Source organism: Carcharhinus amblyrhynchos, chromosome 7 (assembly GCF_965287045.1).
Source record: "Carcharhinus amblyrhynchos chromosome 7, sCarAmb.v2.hapA, whole genome shotgun sequence".
In the NCBI taxonomy this organism is placed as follows: domain Eukaryota; kingdom Metazoa; phylum Chordata; class Chondrichthyes; order Carcharhiniformes; family Carcharhinidae; genus Carcharhinus; species Carcharhinus amblyrhynchos.
Window position 1 is genome coordinate 95,372,859 of NC_137330.1, and position 13,316 is coordinate 95,386,174.

The window sequence follows — 13,316 nt, forward strand, 5'->3', positions numbered from 1 at the left end:
CAATAGCTTCTACATCTTTCCTATAGTGAGGCGACCAGAACTGCGCACAATACTCTAAATGAGGCCTGACAAGGGTCTTATAAAGTTGCAGCATTACCTCCCGACTCCTAAACTCAATCCCTTGATTAATGAAGGCCAGTACACCATACGCCTTCTTGACCACCTCCTCCACCTGCGAGGCCGATTTAAGAGTCCTGTGGACCCGGACCCCAAGATCCTTCTGCTCTTCAACACTACTCAGACTTCTGCCCTTGATAGTGTACTTGTTCATCCCGTTGGTTCTGCCAAAATGGACGACTACGCATTTATCCGCGTTGAAGTCCATCTGCCACTTCTCCGCCCAGTCCTGCATCCTATCTATGTCCTGCTGCAACTTTTGCCATCCTTCCAGACCATCCACAACACCACCGACCTTAGTGTCATCAGCGAACTTACTTACCCATCCCTCCACTTCCTCATCCAGGTCATTTATGAAAATGACAAACAACAAGGGTCCCAGAACAGATCCTTGAGGCACTTCGCTGGTGACTGACCTCCATTCAGAAAAAGCCCCATCCACAACCACTCTCTGCCTTCTGCAGGCAAGCCAGTTCTGAATCCACAAGGCCAAAGGCCCTTGGATCCCATGCCCTCTCACCTTCTCAAGAAGTCTTGCATGGGGAACCTTATCAAACGCCTTGCTGAAGTCCATGTACACTACGTCCACGGCACTTCCTTCGTCAATGTGTTCAGTCACATTATCGAAGAACTCAACTAGGCTTGTAAGGCACGACCTGCCCTTGACAAATCCATGCTGACTATTCCTGATCATGTCAAACCTCTCCAAATGTTCGTAAATCTTGTCCCTCAGAAGCCTCTCCATCAGCTTACCAACCACTGAGGTCAGACTCACCGGTCGGTAATTTCCCAGGCTATCTCTGTTCCCTTTCTTGAAAATAGGAACTACATCTGCAATCCTCCGGAACCTCTCCCGTCTCCATTGACGACGCAAAGATCATCGCCAGGGGCTCTGCAATCTCTTCCCTCGCCTCCCACAGTATCCTGGGGTACATCCCATCTGGTCCAGGCGACTTATCTACCTTGATAGAATTCAAAAGTTCCAACACATCCTCCTCCTTAATATTCACGTACTCAATCTTTTCCATCTGCTGCAAATCCATAACAAAATCTCCCAGATCAGCTTCCACTGTGAATACTGAGGCGAAGTACTCGTTAAGCACCTCTGCCATTTCTTCTGGTTCCACACAAACCTTTCCCCCCTCACCTTTTATAGGTCCTATCCCTTTTCTTCTTATCCTTTTACCTTTCACATATTTATAGAAGGCCTTGGGATTCTCCTTAATCTTACCCGCCAAGGTCTTCTCATGACCCCTCCTGGCTCTCCTAATTTCCCTTTTAAGTTCCTTCCTACAGTTCTTATACTCCTCAAGATCTTTAACCTCTCCTAATTCCCTGAACCTGAACCTCATACGGTGAAAAGTATTTCTTGCACACTATACAGACAAAACATTGAGTACATAGGGGAGAGGGAAATGAGAGGGTGAAGAATGTAGTGTTATAGTCGTAGTAAGATAGATCCATTCAAAAGTCTGACGGCAGCAGGGAAGAAGGACAGACATAGTAGTAGGATGGGGAAAAGCCAGCATTAAAATTACCAGATGAGTTTAAACACAAATAGTTGGGGCAGTGAAGTGATGCAAGAATTTAATATTACTGAACTGAAAATATGTACATCTAGCATTTTGTTACTAGAGGTAGTAGAAGAAAGCTTTTTAGGGATGGGAATTGGGAGCAGCAGATGAGTTTTGACCTATTTTTAAAAAACTTCAACTAAATGGGAAGGCCAGACAATTGAACAGCCAAGTAGGCAAGGCAGGCCAAAGGGTTGGGAGGTTGGGGGCAGAGGAGATTGACCAGGGAGTTAAATGCTCAGTGGCTGAGAATCAGGAAAATAGACAAAGATGCCAGGCATCCAGTTATGGTGTTCTGGGAGGTAGGTGATATAATAATGTAACTCAGGTGACCTGTGGTCTCTCAAAGAACTAGCCAATTAGAGATGGGCTAAAGAATGCTGACATTTTAAAGGGCACGAGTCAGATCAGTGACTCCTATTTCTTATGTTCTTATGTACGACTCTAGATTTGACCACAACGCTGCAATATCATTGCAAAGGGCCAGACTGATACCATGTGCAAAAACAAACCAGGTTTAATTATTATTTCCGAATAAGACTGCAGTAAGGGACGTAAATTAAAATTATGGATGAGAAAATTTCAGGCCGATGTCAAAACTCAGCATGAAAAATGTATGGAATTAACTTCCAGACTCGGTAAAGGAACAAAATTTATACCAGGATTCAATGATGGAGAGTTACAAGTATTAGAATTGAGTTTTACTGGTTCACTGGGAATTTGTCTCCACCTTTACTTTAACATATATTTACATGAGCGTAACTAGAGGCCATTGGTTTACGATAGTCATCGTGCAATCCAGCAGGGAATTCTGAAGGCACCTTAACACAGAGTGATGAGAATGTAGAACACTGTACCACATGTAGTGGTTGAAATGACTAGTTTAGCTTAAACTAAAACTTGGCAAGCGTTCGGGGGAGAAAGGAATAACTGATTATGATGGTAGATTTCAGTGAAGGTCAGTCAGAGGAAGCTTAAATCGAGGACAGATGTTGACATGGATAGGTTGGGCTGAGAGGCCTATTTGTGTGCCATTATCTTGTGTTGTTCACTTCTGATCCCTAATTTTAATTGTTCGCCTTTGATGGTAGTGACTGCAGCTGTTGAGCAGCCCTAAGTTCTGGAATTCCTTATCTTACTCTCTCCATGTCCCTATCTCTCCTTTTTTTAAAATGCTGTTTAAAATCCACTCTTTTTTTGACCAAGCTTTTTGGCCATCAGCATGAGTGTCACCTTATGTGGCTCTATGTCTATGCTTCTATGAAGTACAGTGCAATATTTTGTTATACTAAAGGTGCTATATAAATAAAAGTTGTTAAATTTTCAAATTACTTATTCCACTCCACTATCAGTCCTCTTTTTTACTACCCCCACTCCCTCACACGTCATTACATCTCTCCTCATGCACGACCCAACATACAAAATAGACATCTTCTAAGTCTTATTCTTTCTGGTGAAACACGAGTTGGAGTCTCTTGACCTAGAATTAAAGTTTGGAAAATAATATTTTCGAAGACTACATGAAGTTTGAGATAATCAAGTTTGTTACTATGCTTTTGTTTTAGGAAGCAGAGCCTGGCATGCTAGCAAAAGGTAAGTGATATCTCTTTCTATTCATGATACGCTTGAATGATCATTTAATTCGAAGAGAATTGTTTTACTTCTTCCATTCACCTTTTTTTAATATTTGCTGATGGAAGGGTCCATTTTCAAACATTGGCTATAAGTTTTATAAAGATCCAAAATAAGTTTGCCTAACTTTTACACCATATCGAATTCTTTGAATCATGGCAATTTTCGTAAGTGTCAGAACTTGCTCAATGTTAATTTACTTTGTATGGTGACTATTGTCACTGGCCTCGTAATCCAGAAACCCAGGGTAACGTTTTGGAGACACAGCTTCAGGGCAGATGGTAGCATTTGAATTCCTATTAAAATCTGGAATTATTAGTCTAATGATGACTGTGAATTTCTGATTATCATAAAACCTCATCTAGTTCACAAATGTCCTTTAGGGAAGAAATTTGCTGTGCATCAGGAGTCACATGGAGACCAGATCACCTAAGGACAGCAATGTGGTTGACTCCTAAATGCCCTCGGAAATGGGTAATTAGGGTTGGGTACCAAATGTTGGCATTGCCAGTGATAGCCATATCCCATGAAATAATTTTTTAGAAATGTTAGCTTATGAAGAGAGATTGAATAGGCTGGGCCTGTACTCGTTAGAGTTTAGAAGGCTGAGGGGGGAATCTTATAGAGACTTACAAGATAATGAAGGGGCTAGATAAGGTAGAGATAGATAGATTCTTCCCGCTTAGAAAGGAAACCAGAACTAGAGGGCGCGGCCTCAAAGTAAGGCGGGGGGGGTGCAGTTTAGAATGGAGTTGAGGAAGAACTTCTTCACTCAGAGGGTGGTGAATCTCTGGAATTCTCTGCCCATTGAAGTGGTGGAGGCTGCCTCGCTAAATATATTTAAGACACGGGTAGATAGGTATTTGGTAGACAAGGGAATTAAGGGTTATGGGGAGAAAGCGGGAAAGTGGAACTGATCCACTTCAGATCAGCCGTGATCTTGTTGAATGGCGGGGCAGGCTCGAAGGGCTAGATGGCCTACTCCTGCTCCTATTTCTCATGTTCTTCTGTTACTTTTGTCCTGCTTCCCATCCTTTGCAAATCCCACAAACGGTCAAGACCCTTCCATATTTTCATGATCAGTGATTCCTGGGGACAACTTCTTTCAAAACTCTTTTCATTAAACAAAGATGACACTAGAGGACATATGTGGGAGAAATTGTGTGATGATTGTTATCATTTGGAATGGAGCAATCAGGTAATCGTGCATTTTAACTTCATGTGTCAAAGGGATGTCATAGCTGAGATACAGGATTATCTATTTCATTTACCTTTTTCATTTTTATAATTTTAAGTCAAAATTCTTTATTGGAATTTTTTGTTCATGGGATCTACCCAGCATTTATTTGCCATCCCTAATTGCTCTTAAGTAGGTGGTGAGTTGCCTTGAACATCTGCAGTCCATTTGGTGTAGGTACATCTGCAATCCATTTGGTGTGGGTACACCTACAGTCCATTTGTTGTAGGCATATCTGCAGTGCTATTAGAAAGGAAATTTCAGGAGTTCGACCCAGTGGAAGTCAAAGAACAGTGATATAATATCAAGTCAGGTTGATGTGTGGTATAGAAGGGATCTTGGGAGTCCCATATATGTGCTGTCCTTGTACCTCGAAGTGGTGGAAGTTGCAGCTTTGGAAGGTGCTGTCCGAGGAGCCTAGATGAGTTGCTGCAGTGCATCTTGTACATAGTACACACTACTGCTGCAGTATGCCACTGGTGGAGGGAGTGAATGTTTAAATAAGTGGATAGGATGCTAATCAAGTGGGCTTCTTCGTCCTGGATGGTGTTGAGCTTTTTAATTTTTGTTGCGTTAAACTCATCCATGCAAGTAAGAGTATTCCATCACACTCCTGACTTGTGCCTTGTAGATGGTGGATGGGTTTGGAGGGCTACAAGGTGAGTTACACTCATTGAAGAATTCCCAACTTATGACTTTGTCTTGTAGGCACAGTATTTATATAGCCAGCCCAGTTCAGTTCCTGATCAATGGTTGCACCTAGAATGTTGACAGTGGGGGATATAGTGATGGTAATTGAATGTCAAGGGGAGAAGGTTAGGTTCTCTTGTTGGCAGTAGTCATTGCGTGCCACTGCGTAGCACAAATGCTTCTTACTGCTGGTAAGTGGTGGCCAGTGAATCATTCTCGCCTTATCTGTTGAAATCAGTTCTTTTGGCTATGTTTGGACCAAGGCTGTATTGAGGTCATGAACTGACTGGCCTAGTGGAAACCAAACTGAGCACCAATGCCTTTTCTCCTGATCCCTTAATACTATTGCTTCCCAAGTAAGAATTTGTCCTGCATTAAATATGTAAAGTTGACTTTGCATTTATAGCCTTCTAGGTAGCATCTTCCATATTGTCAGAACTTGGTCGGGGAAAGTTTAATCCCTCCCTCTCTCTGCAAACTCTTCCAGTCCTATAATCTTCCGAGATATCTGCGCTGCTGTAATTCTGGCCTCTTGAACATCGTAAAAAGTCTGACAACACCAGGTTTTAGTCCAACCTATTTATTTGATAATATACGTGACTCGCCTGGGTTTGCAAAACCTCACTTACATCACCAATCCTCATTGCTCCATCATTGGGAATGTGATTTCAGCCACCCTAAGCTTTACAGTCCTCTCCCTAAACCTCTTTGCTTCTCTGTCTGCCTATCTATCTTATATGACATTCACTAAAATCTACATCTGATCAAGCTTTTGGGCATATGTTTGAGACTATTTGACATGACTCAGTTTCTAATTTCACTTCATAAGTTATTTCTCTGTTTCAGTTGAAATCCATCTTTGTCTTCTAATTATTGTTTAGTATTATTAAATCTTCTTCCTCAGTTTCTGTACAATGCACTCTTATTTAATATGAACACCTACTCCTCAACCACAGCATGATTGAGCGCAAGATCTTGTAGAAACCGACTGTAGCTTGAAATTCTTAGGATATAAAGAAATACAAGTCTGAGCAATAAAAACTATGACACAAGTACACCCAAATTCTCATCTAATTAAATTTACTAGAGTCTGGGTTGTTGCTTGGGGCTATATTTTTGTGTGTATTTTATTGATAAGCATATTGATGAAAAAAGATTTTGTTTGAAAACTTTTATTTCAATGGGTATGCAAAAGTACTTTAGAATTAAGATGATTTAAAATTGTTTAGATTTTTTAAGAACAAAATTCTCTTTAGTGCGATCTATAAATATCTCTTTTTATAATTTGTAGTTGTGCTGCTGGATTCACTGGACTCAATACCTGATGTGCAAAAGTTATTACAGTCTGATGATAACGGATCAATGAAGAGACAAACAACGGATGAAAAACATGACCAGCAAGACCGAGCATCTCAAATGTGTACCATTAGTAAGTAATAAATTAGAATCCCTACAGAAGACCCCCCATTTGGCCCATCGAGTCTGCCCCAACTCTCTGAATGAGAAGCCCACCCAGAACCTGTTACATTTATGTGGCTGATCCACCTAACCTTACACACCTTTGGATACAAAGGAGCAATTTAGCACGGCCAATCCATCTAACCTGCACCCTTTGGACTGAGAGGAAACCCCGGAGAGAACGCACAAACTCCAGACAGTCACCCAAAGCCAGAATTGAACCCGGGTCCCTGGCGCTGTGAGGCAGCTGTGGTAACCAATGTGCCACCATGCAGGCCTATGATAATGATCTTCTCTACTGCCTACATAGTAAAGAAAATTATTGTATCAATCCGTTATCAACTTCCATACAAGCAAAACTGTTTTTACTTTTTATTCATTCAAGGGACATGGGTGTTGCTGGCTGGCCAGCATTCATTGCCCATCCTTAGTTACCTGAGCACAGTTGAGAGCAAACTGCATTGTTGTGGCTCTGGAGTCACATGTAGGCCAGACCAGGTAAGGACACCAGATTTCCTTCCCTAAAGGACATTAGCGAACCAGGTGGGTTTTTCTGCCAATTGACAATAGTTTCATGAGCATCAGATTTTTAATTCCAGATTTTTTTTTTATTGAATTCAGTTCCCACCATCCGCCAAGGTGGGATTCAAACTCAGGACCCCAGAAGATTCGCTGAGTTTCTGGATTAATAGCCTACTGATAATGCCACTAGGCCATCACTTCCCCCACTTAACTTTACATATAATGATGAGGCAGAGTGGTGACAGAGAAGGAAAGAAAAAGAAGCAAATCCTGCAGTCTGGATCCAACTATCTTGTGGGACATCCTATATGTGTATCCAAAGAGCTGCATGTAAAGGATCAGCCTGCTCAGTCACACGAAGACCCTTGGCAAAGATGCGCAACCTTAAGTAGACATCTTTGTATAAAGGGACAGTCAAACAGGATGCGTCTATCTATTGATGCCCAGTGCTTCCTAGCAAAGATTATCAGATTATTTACATGAGAAGGCATTACGGATTTACAGTGTCTTAGAAATCACAGTATTGAATCAGATCATTTAGTGCATTGTAGTTGTACTGTGTTGCAGATCGGCCTAACCCAATGAAATTGTAATTGACTCTTCTGTTCTCATTGCTGTCTTCATTATTGTTAATTCACTCCACACAGACTAAGGGCAGTAGTTTCTGCTAATTTGTGCTGCTTTCTTCAGTGTAATTTATCAACATCTAGTCAAACCAGTGCAAAAGATTGAGAATTTCCAAGTAAAAATTATGTTGAGCACAAATTGAGATTTTGCAATCTTTTGTACTAATTGAAAAAACATCACACGAGAAACTGACCCCTTCCACAAAATTAGCCAAGCTTGAGATTGAATTAATCAAGTTTCTGCTAATTGTACCCTTTTGCAGGTCGTCAAGAAGACTCTTAAAATTCAGAGGATTTTTTCAGCTGCAGAGCAGTAATGCATGTTTTAGAAACATTACACTTTTTTTTATATTGCAATAGAACTGACTACATCGATGTAACAAGTAAATGGTTCTGTTATTTAATATTGTGTTACATTTTTTCATGACCATTCAATCAAGTCACCCTCTCGTTCTTCTAAACTCCAGTGGAAACAGGTTCAACCTTTCTTCCTAGAGACAACCAGAAATCAATATAAAGAATAGGGCATCAGATTTGGGAAGGTTTTACATTTTGTAAAATTCTTTTCAGGTGTTTCCTATGGCCAAAGTAATAGTGATATTGAGGCCTTGCATCAAGCATATTGTAACATTGATCAATCTCTAGAAGGCACAGATGGAGGGCAAAGTACATTAAATGGAAAAAACACCAACTTTGTTCAAGATCTTCCAAGTTCTGTTAAGGATTCAGCAAAGAATGTTTCCACTGCAGAATCTGGTAAGCATAAAACTGAGTTGGGTATGAATTGTTCACATCACTGTGAAATCACAGATTCTATAATCACATAGATAAAGACCCTTGGATTAGTTCCCATGAATGTAGTAAGTTTTTTTCCTAGTATTTACTGGAGTCTCAAGGTTTGTGGCCCAGAATACATAAGAATGTTTGAATCTAACAGTCATATGGTTTGCAATTCAAACCTTTTAATTGGGTTTTAAAAAGTCTTTGCCACATATAGTGCCTGTAATTGATAGACATGCAGAGAAATACACGCAGCCACACTGCTTTAGTTCTGAATAGAGAAGTAACATTCACTGATCCTTTTGATCATGATTATAAATTCTGAAGGAAAGCTCAAGTTCTTTAAAGGTGTGTAGCCAAACACATTCCTCTTGCTGATTCTTTCTGGCTTGACAATGTTATAGTGAACACAACTCTACAAAATGAGAATTCCTGCAAAACAGCAGGTGCCTACATTTTTATCGTACCAGCCCTATCCATCTCAAGACTGTCTTGGCTTCTTCATTTCACAGTGTGGTGATTTTAAAAAAAAGTCACATCACAAACCATACACTTTAAGTAGAAACCAAACCACCCAGTTAACTGAATAACTGACAGAAAATGAGCAACTCTATCTCTTATTCTTGACAGCCACAGTAAAATCCACAAGCCATTTAATGGTTTAAAAAAGAGCTCCAATCAAATGAGATTAAACCAAATGTTAACCCTACTTACATGCGTACATAGGACAAAGGGATTTAGTAGATTGAATAGATATCCACCTAGTAAAACGTTCACTCCCTCCATCCTCAGCACACAGTGGCTGCAGTATATACCAGCTACAAATGCAATCACCAGGGCTTCTTTGAAAACACGTTGCAAAGGGATAAAATGTAATTACTTTAATTGGCAGCATTTACCTAGTCGTGTCCTTTAAAGATCTATTTTGGGGCCTCAACTATCCAGAGTGTTAGCTAATGACTTAGATGAATAGCATAGAAAGTCACAAATTCTAATTTGTGGATAATCCGAAGATAGGTGGTATTATGATCTGAGTAGGTGGGAGCATACAATTACAAAGAAACATGATGGATTAAATGAACAGACAAAACTGTGGCAAATGAATTCCAAAGTTGGTAACTGTGAAATAATTCATCCTGGACCTAAAAGGATGGAACAGAATACTTTCTGAATGGTAAAAAGCTAGAAAGAATGGAAATCTAACGAGGTTTGGTGTTTGTGTACATAGAACATTAAAATGTCATGACCTGTTCTAGAAAATAATCAAGAAGACAAATGTGTATTGGACTTCATATCTGGAGGTTTGCAATGCAAGGAGGTAGACATCAATCTTCAGCTTTATAAAGCCTTGGGAGGAGAGGAATGGAAAACTGTGTGTAGTTCTAGGCACAATCCCTTGAGACAGTATATTGGCTGTGAAATGAACATAATGTAGGTTTACCACTACGATATCTAGATGCAAATGGTTAATACATAAGCAATAGGGATAGGAGAAGACCATACGCCCCATTAAGCCTACTCTGCTATTTGATACAATCATGACGGGTCTTGGGCTTCCGCACCATTTTTGTGCATGCTTCCCATATCACTTGATTCAGTGATGGTGTGCGTACACAGTCCCATGACATGCTTTCTAAAGATCCACAGAGCTTTCAGAAAAGAAAAATCTCTCCATCTCAGTTGTAATTTATTGGCCCCTTTACCCTGAAACTGTGCCCCTTTGTTGAGTGGCGTCAGGAGGGAATGCAAATCAACATAAATAAAGTATGAATGGTACGGAGATAGTAGAGCTTTGTCATTTCTATGAGCTTTTGGGGTGGAAGTAAAAGAGCACCTTTTGAAGAAGTGCTTGAAGTTTGTTCATTATTGCTGCAGCATTTTATCCATTCAACAACATCCCAAAGCAAATTAATTGGTCTGTCACGTTACTTGCTGTTACAAGCCTTGCAATTTAATTGTCTTATTTACTAATATGTATGTTGTGATTATACTTCCGAAATAGTTACTTGGTTCTGAGTTGTTTTGTGATGCTCTGAGCAGGTTAAATATGCTCTATAATTTCAAGTTTTCACTTAAAAACATATTAATATCTAAATGGGTTTGAAGTTCGAAGAGGATGAGCAGATGAAACACGTGACTGCCTAAGCAGGTGCGATATCTGCAGTTAAACATTGTGGTTCTCTCTCATTTCTTAATGATTACCAATTAATCTCCATGATATTTTCCAGATTTACTCACTGTGGAAGAACTAATGAAACCTATTAAAGGGGAAGCTCTTGGTCCAAGAGGATATGACTTAGTAAGGTAATGTAAGTTTTTTTTTTAAATTCAGCCTGACAGTGTTAAATGCAAAAAAGGTGATGTTTGGGATTCTCTGGTGGCGGGATGTTTTGGTCCCGCCACATCGCACAATTGGTGGCGTGGGATGCAGTCAATGGGAAACCCTGCCACCAGCAAACGGTGCACTGCCGCCTGCCGTGAGAAACACACACACTGCGCACTACAGGGAGGTCAGAAAATCTGCCCCCCCCCCCCCCAAACCAGACAGCATCTTGCTGTTTTGAAATGTGGCACAGTGATTAGCATTGCCACCTCGCACCTCCAGGGACCCCGGGTTTGATTCTAGCCTTGGGTGACTGTGTGGAGTTTGCACAGTTTTTTGTGTCTGCGTGGATTTCCTCCCAGAGTCCTCCAGTTTCCTCCCAGAACCCAAAGATGTGCAGACTAGGTGGATTGGTCAAGATAAATTACCCTTTAATGTCCCAAGATGTACATGTTAGATGGATTGGCCATGGTAAAATGTGTGGGGTTACGGGGATGAGGCGGGGCAGAGGACCTGAGTAAGGTGCTCTGTCGGAGCGTCGGTGCAGATACAATGGGCTGATTCAGCTCCTTCTGTACTATAGGGATTCTATGATCAAAATGTAAAATATAATAATCGTCAATGTGACCCTTCTGTAGAGGCTCTGACTCACAGGTTCTGAAAGATCTGGATGCTTGCTGTTAATAAGCAACTTCTCCATTGACTTGAATGAGCCAACTCGATTTAACCATTTTAGAATCGTATAGTGAGAACAAACCATGATGTTTTATTTAATTAGTCCCAAAGGTCCATCCAGAAATCCTATTTATCATAACGCTCAGTTGCTTTCTCTGTCAAATGTTTGCTATTTCCTTTTGATATTAGGGACTATCTTCTGACAATATTTTCCATACATTCTCCATTCTTTGTTAAATCTATCGCATTCATTTCCATACATATGACCTTGAGTATGATGCTTCAATAGTGATACCATTAGCACTGGGACAGGTTTATCCATCTTTGTAGCACTGCATGTGCTGCAGCTATACAGTGCTGGAAAAGTTTCCCACTTGAAATGATAATATTCCTTTTTCCAAATGTTAATGGACCTAATATGTATTGGCAGCATTTTCTACTTTATTTCAGCTTTCCAATTTTTAAGATTACAAATAGGCTTGATGGGATCGAAATACCTCCGTGATAAGAGGCTATGTAATCAATATTGCTTTTTTTTTGATGTAAGAGATCAAGTTACTTAAAGTTTATTAGGCATTTGTTTTCAAATTACATAAACTAAATACTGGTATTTTCTTTGTCATCCCTTTCCTGCAGTGTAAATGCACAGCAGGACTTTGAAGCAGCAGAAATATTCTGCAAACTGATGGCTAAGGACTCCAACAATGATGTTCCTTCTGAGTCACAGTATGACTCCAATCATTTATCTGGAAGACAAAACACATACAGAGAATTGCCTGAAAGATCATTCAAGGAAAAGCAGAACCGCATGAGTAGAATTTGTGATGATCATGTGGAAACATTAATTAATGAAGTTAAATATGATTTTGCAACTAAACACAGTCTCACAGCTTCTGCTTCACAAACAGTTCCTTGCCAGGATGCTCAGGTATATGTGATTAATTTGTGTGTTATACAGGCATTTAGTTTGGATCAATTTTAGTAATTGGATTTTTCTAGTTACTCAATAACATAATGTGCTTTTGAGATGATTTGCATTAATCTGTTCTGTTCTTATTAGTATTACGCATCTCTTTGGAGAAATTCATCAAGGACAGTGCTGCAGAAAAGGACATATTTTCAATTTGCTGTCTCGTATTCTATTCTCATGCCAAGTTCTTTAGAGGCAGATAATAGAGTTTGAGACAATTCAATACAATCATGCCAATATCAGAGATGCTTGCCACACGATATTTACCAGCTTGTGTTATCGTAAATTGTAATTTGTAACCTTCTGTGCATTTTTCAGTCATCTAATGAATCAATGCAACAATGAGAAATTAACCATTAGACTACGGAAGAAATTCCTGTAGTTATACACAGAATATTTTTGAATGTTGAAGTTTGTGAAATCTCTGAATCAGTTGATGGAAAACTCCATCCATGGACTTTTGGCTGGGCACCCAATCTTGCACAGTGGGTCCAGAAAGTCCTGGCAAATATCTGTCTGTTTTGATTGCAGACATGCTTCATTCCCTGTCGTTGAGATGAAAAAGGGCAAATATTCTGCAGCAACCTGTTCAATGCAGGCAGCTGCGCCGTATAAAATATTGCTTCAAGAGTAATCCCTACACTGCAGAAGGAGGCCATTTGGCCCAAGCAGCCTGCCCCAACAACATTCCCAGCAAGGTCCTATCTCTGTA

The 13,316-nt window shown here is 40.2% G+C and overlaps 1 protein-coding gene across 1 annotated transcript in view; it reads left to right on the forward strand.

Moving 5' to 3' along the window:
* The window catches only part of cep162 (centrosomal protein 162), a 114,019-nt gene that overhangs the window by 25,925 nt on the left and 74,778 nt on the right, over nucleotides 1-13,316 (forward strand). Inside the window, exons 9-13 of the mRNA XM_080192814.1 lie at nucleotides 3,257-3,284; nucleotides 6,542-6,679; nucleotides 8,427-8,612; nucleotides 10,865-10,940; nucleotides 12,271-12,562. Of these exons, the coding sequence (XP_080048940.1) occupies nucleotides 3,257-3,284; nucleotides 6,542-6,679; nucleotides 8,427-8,612; nucleotides 10,865-10,940; nucleotides 12,271-12,562 (720 nt within the window). The remainder of the gene's footprint in view (nucleotides 1-3,256; nucleotides 3,285-6,541; nucleotides 6,680-8,426; nucleotides 8,613-10,864; nucleotides 10,941-12,270; nucleotides 12,563-13,316) is intronic.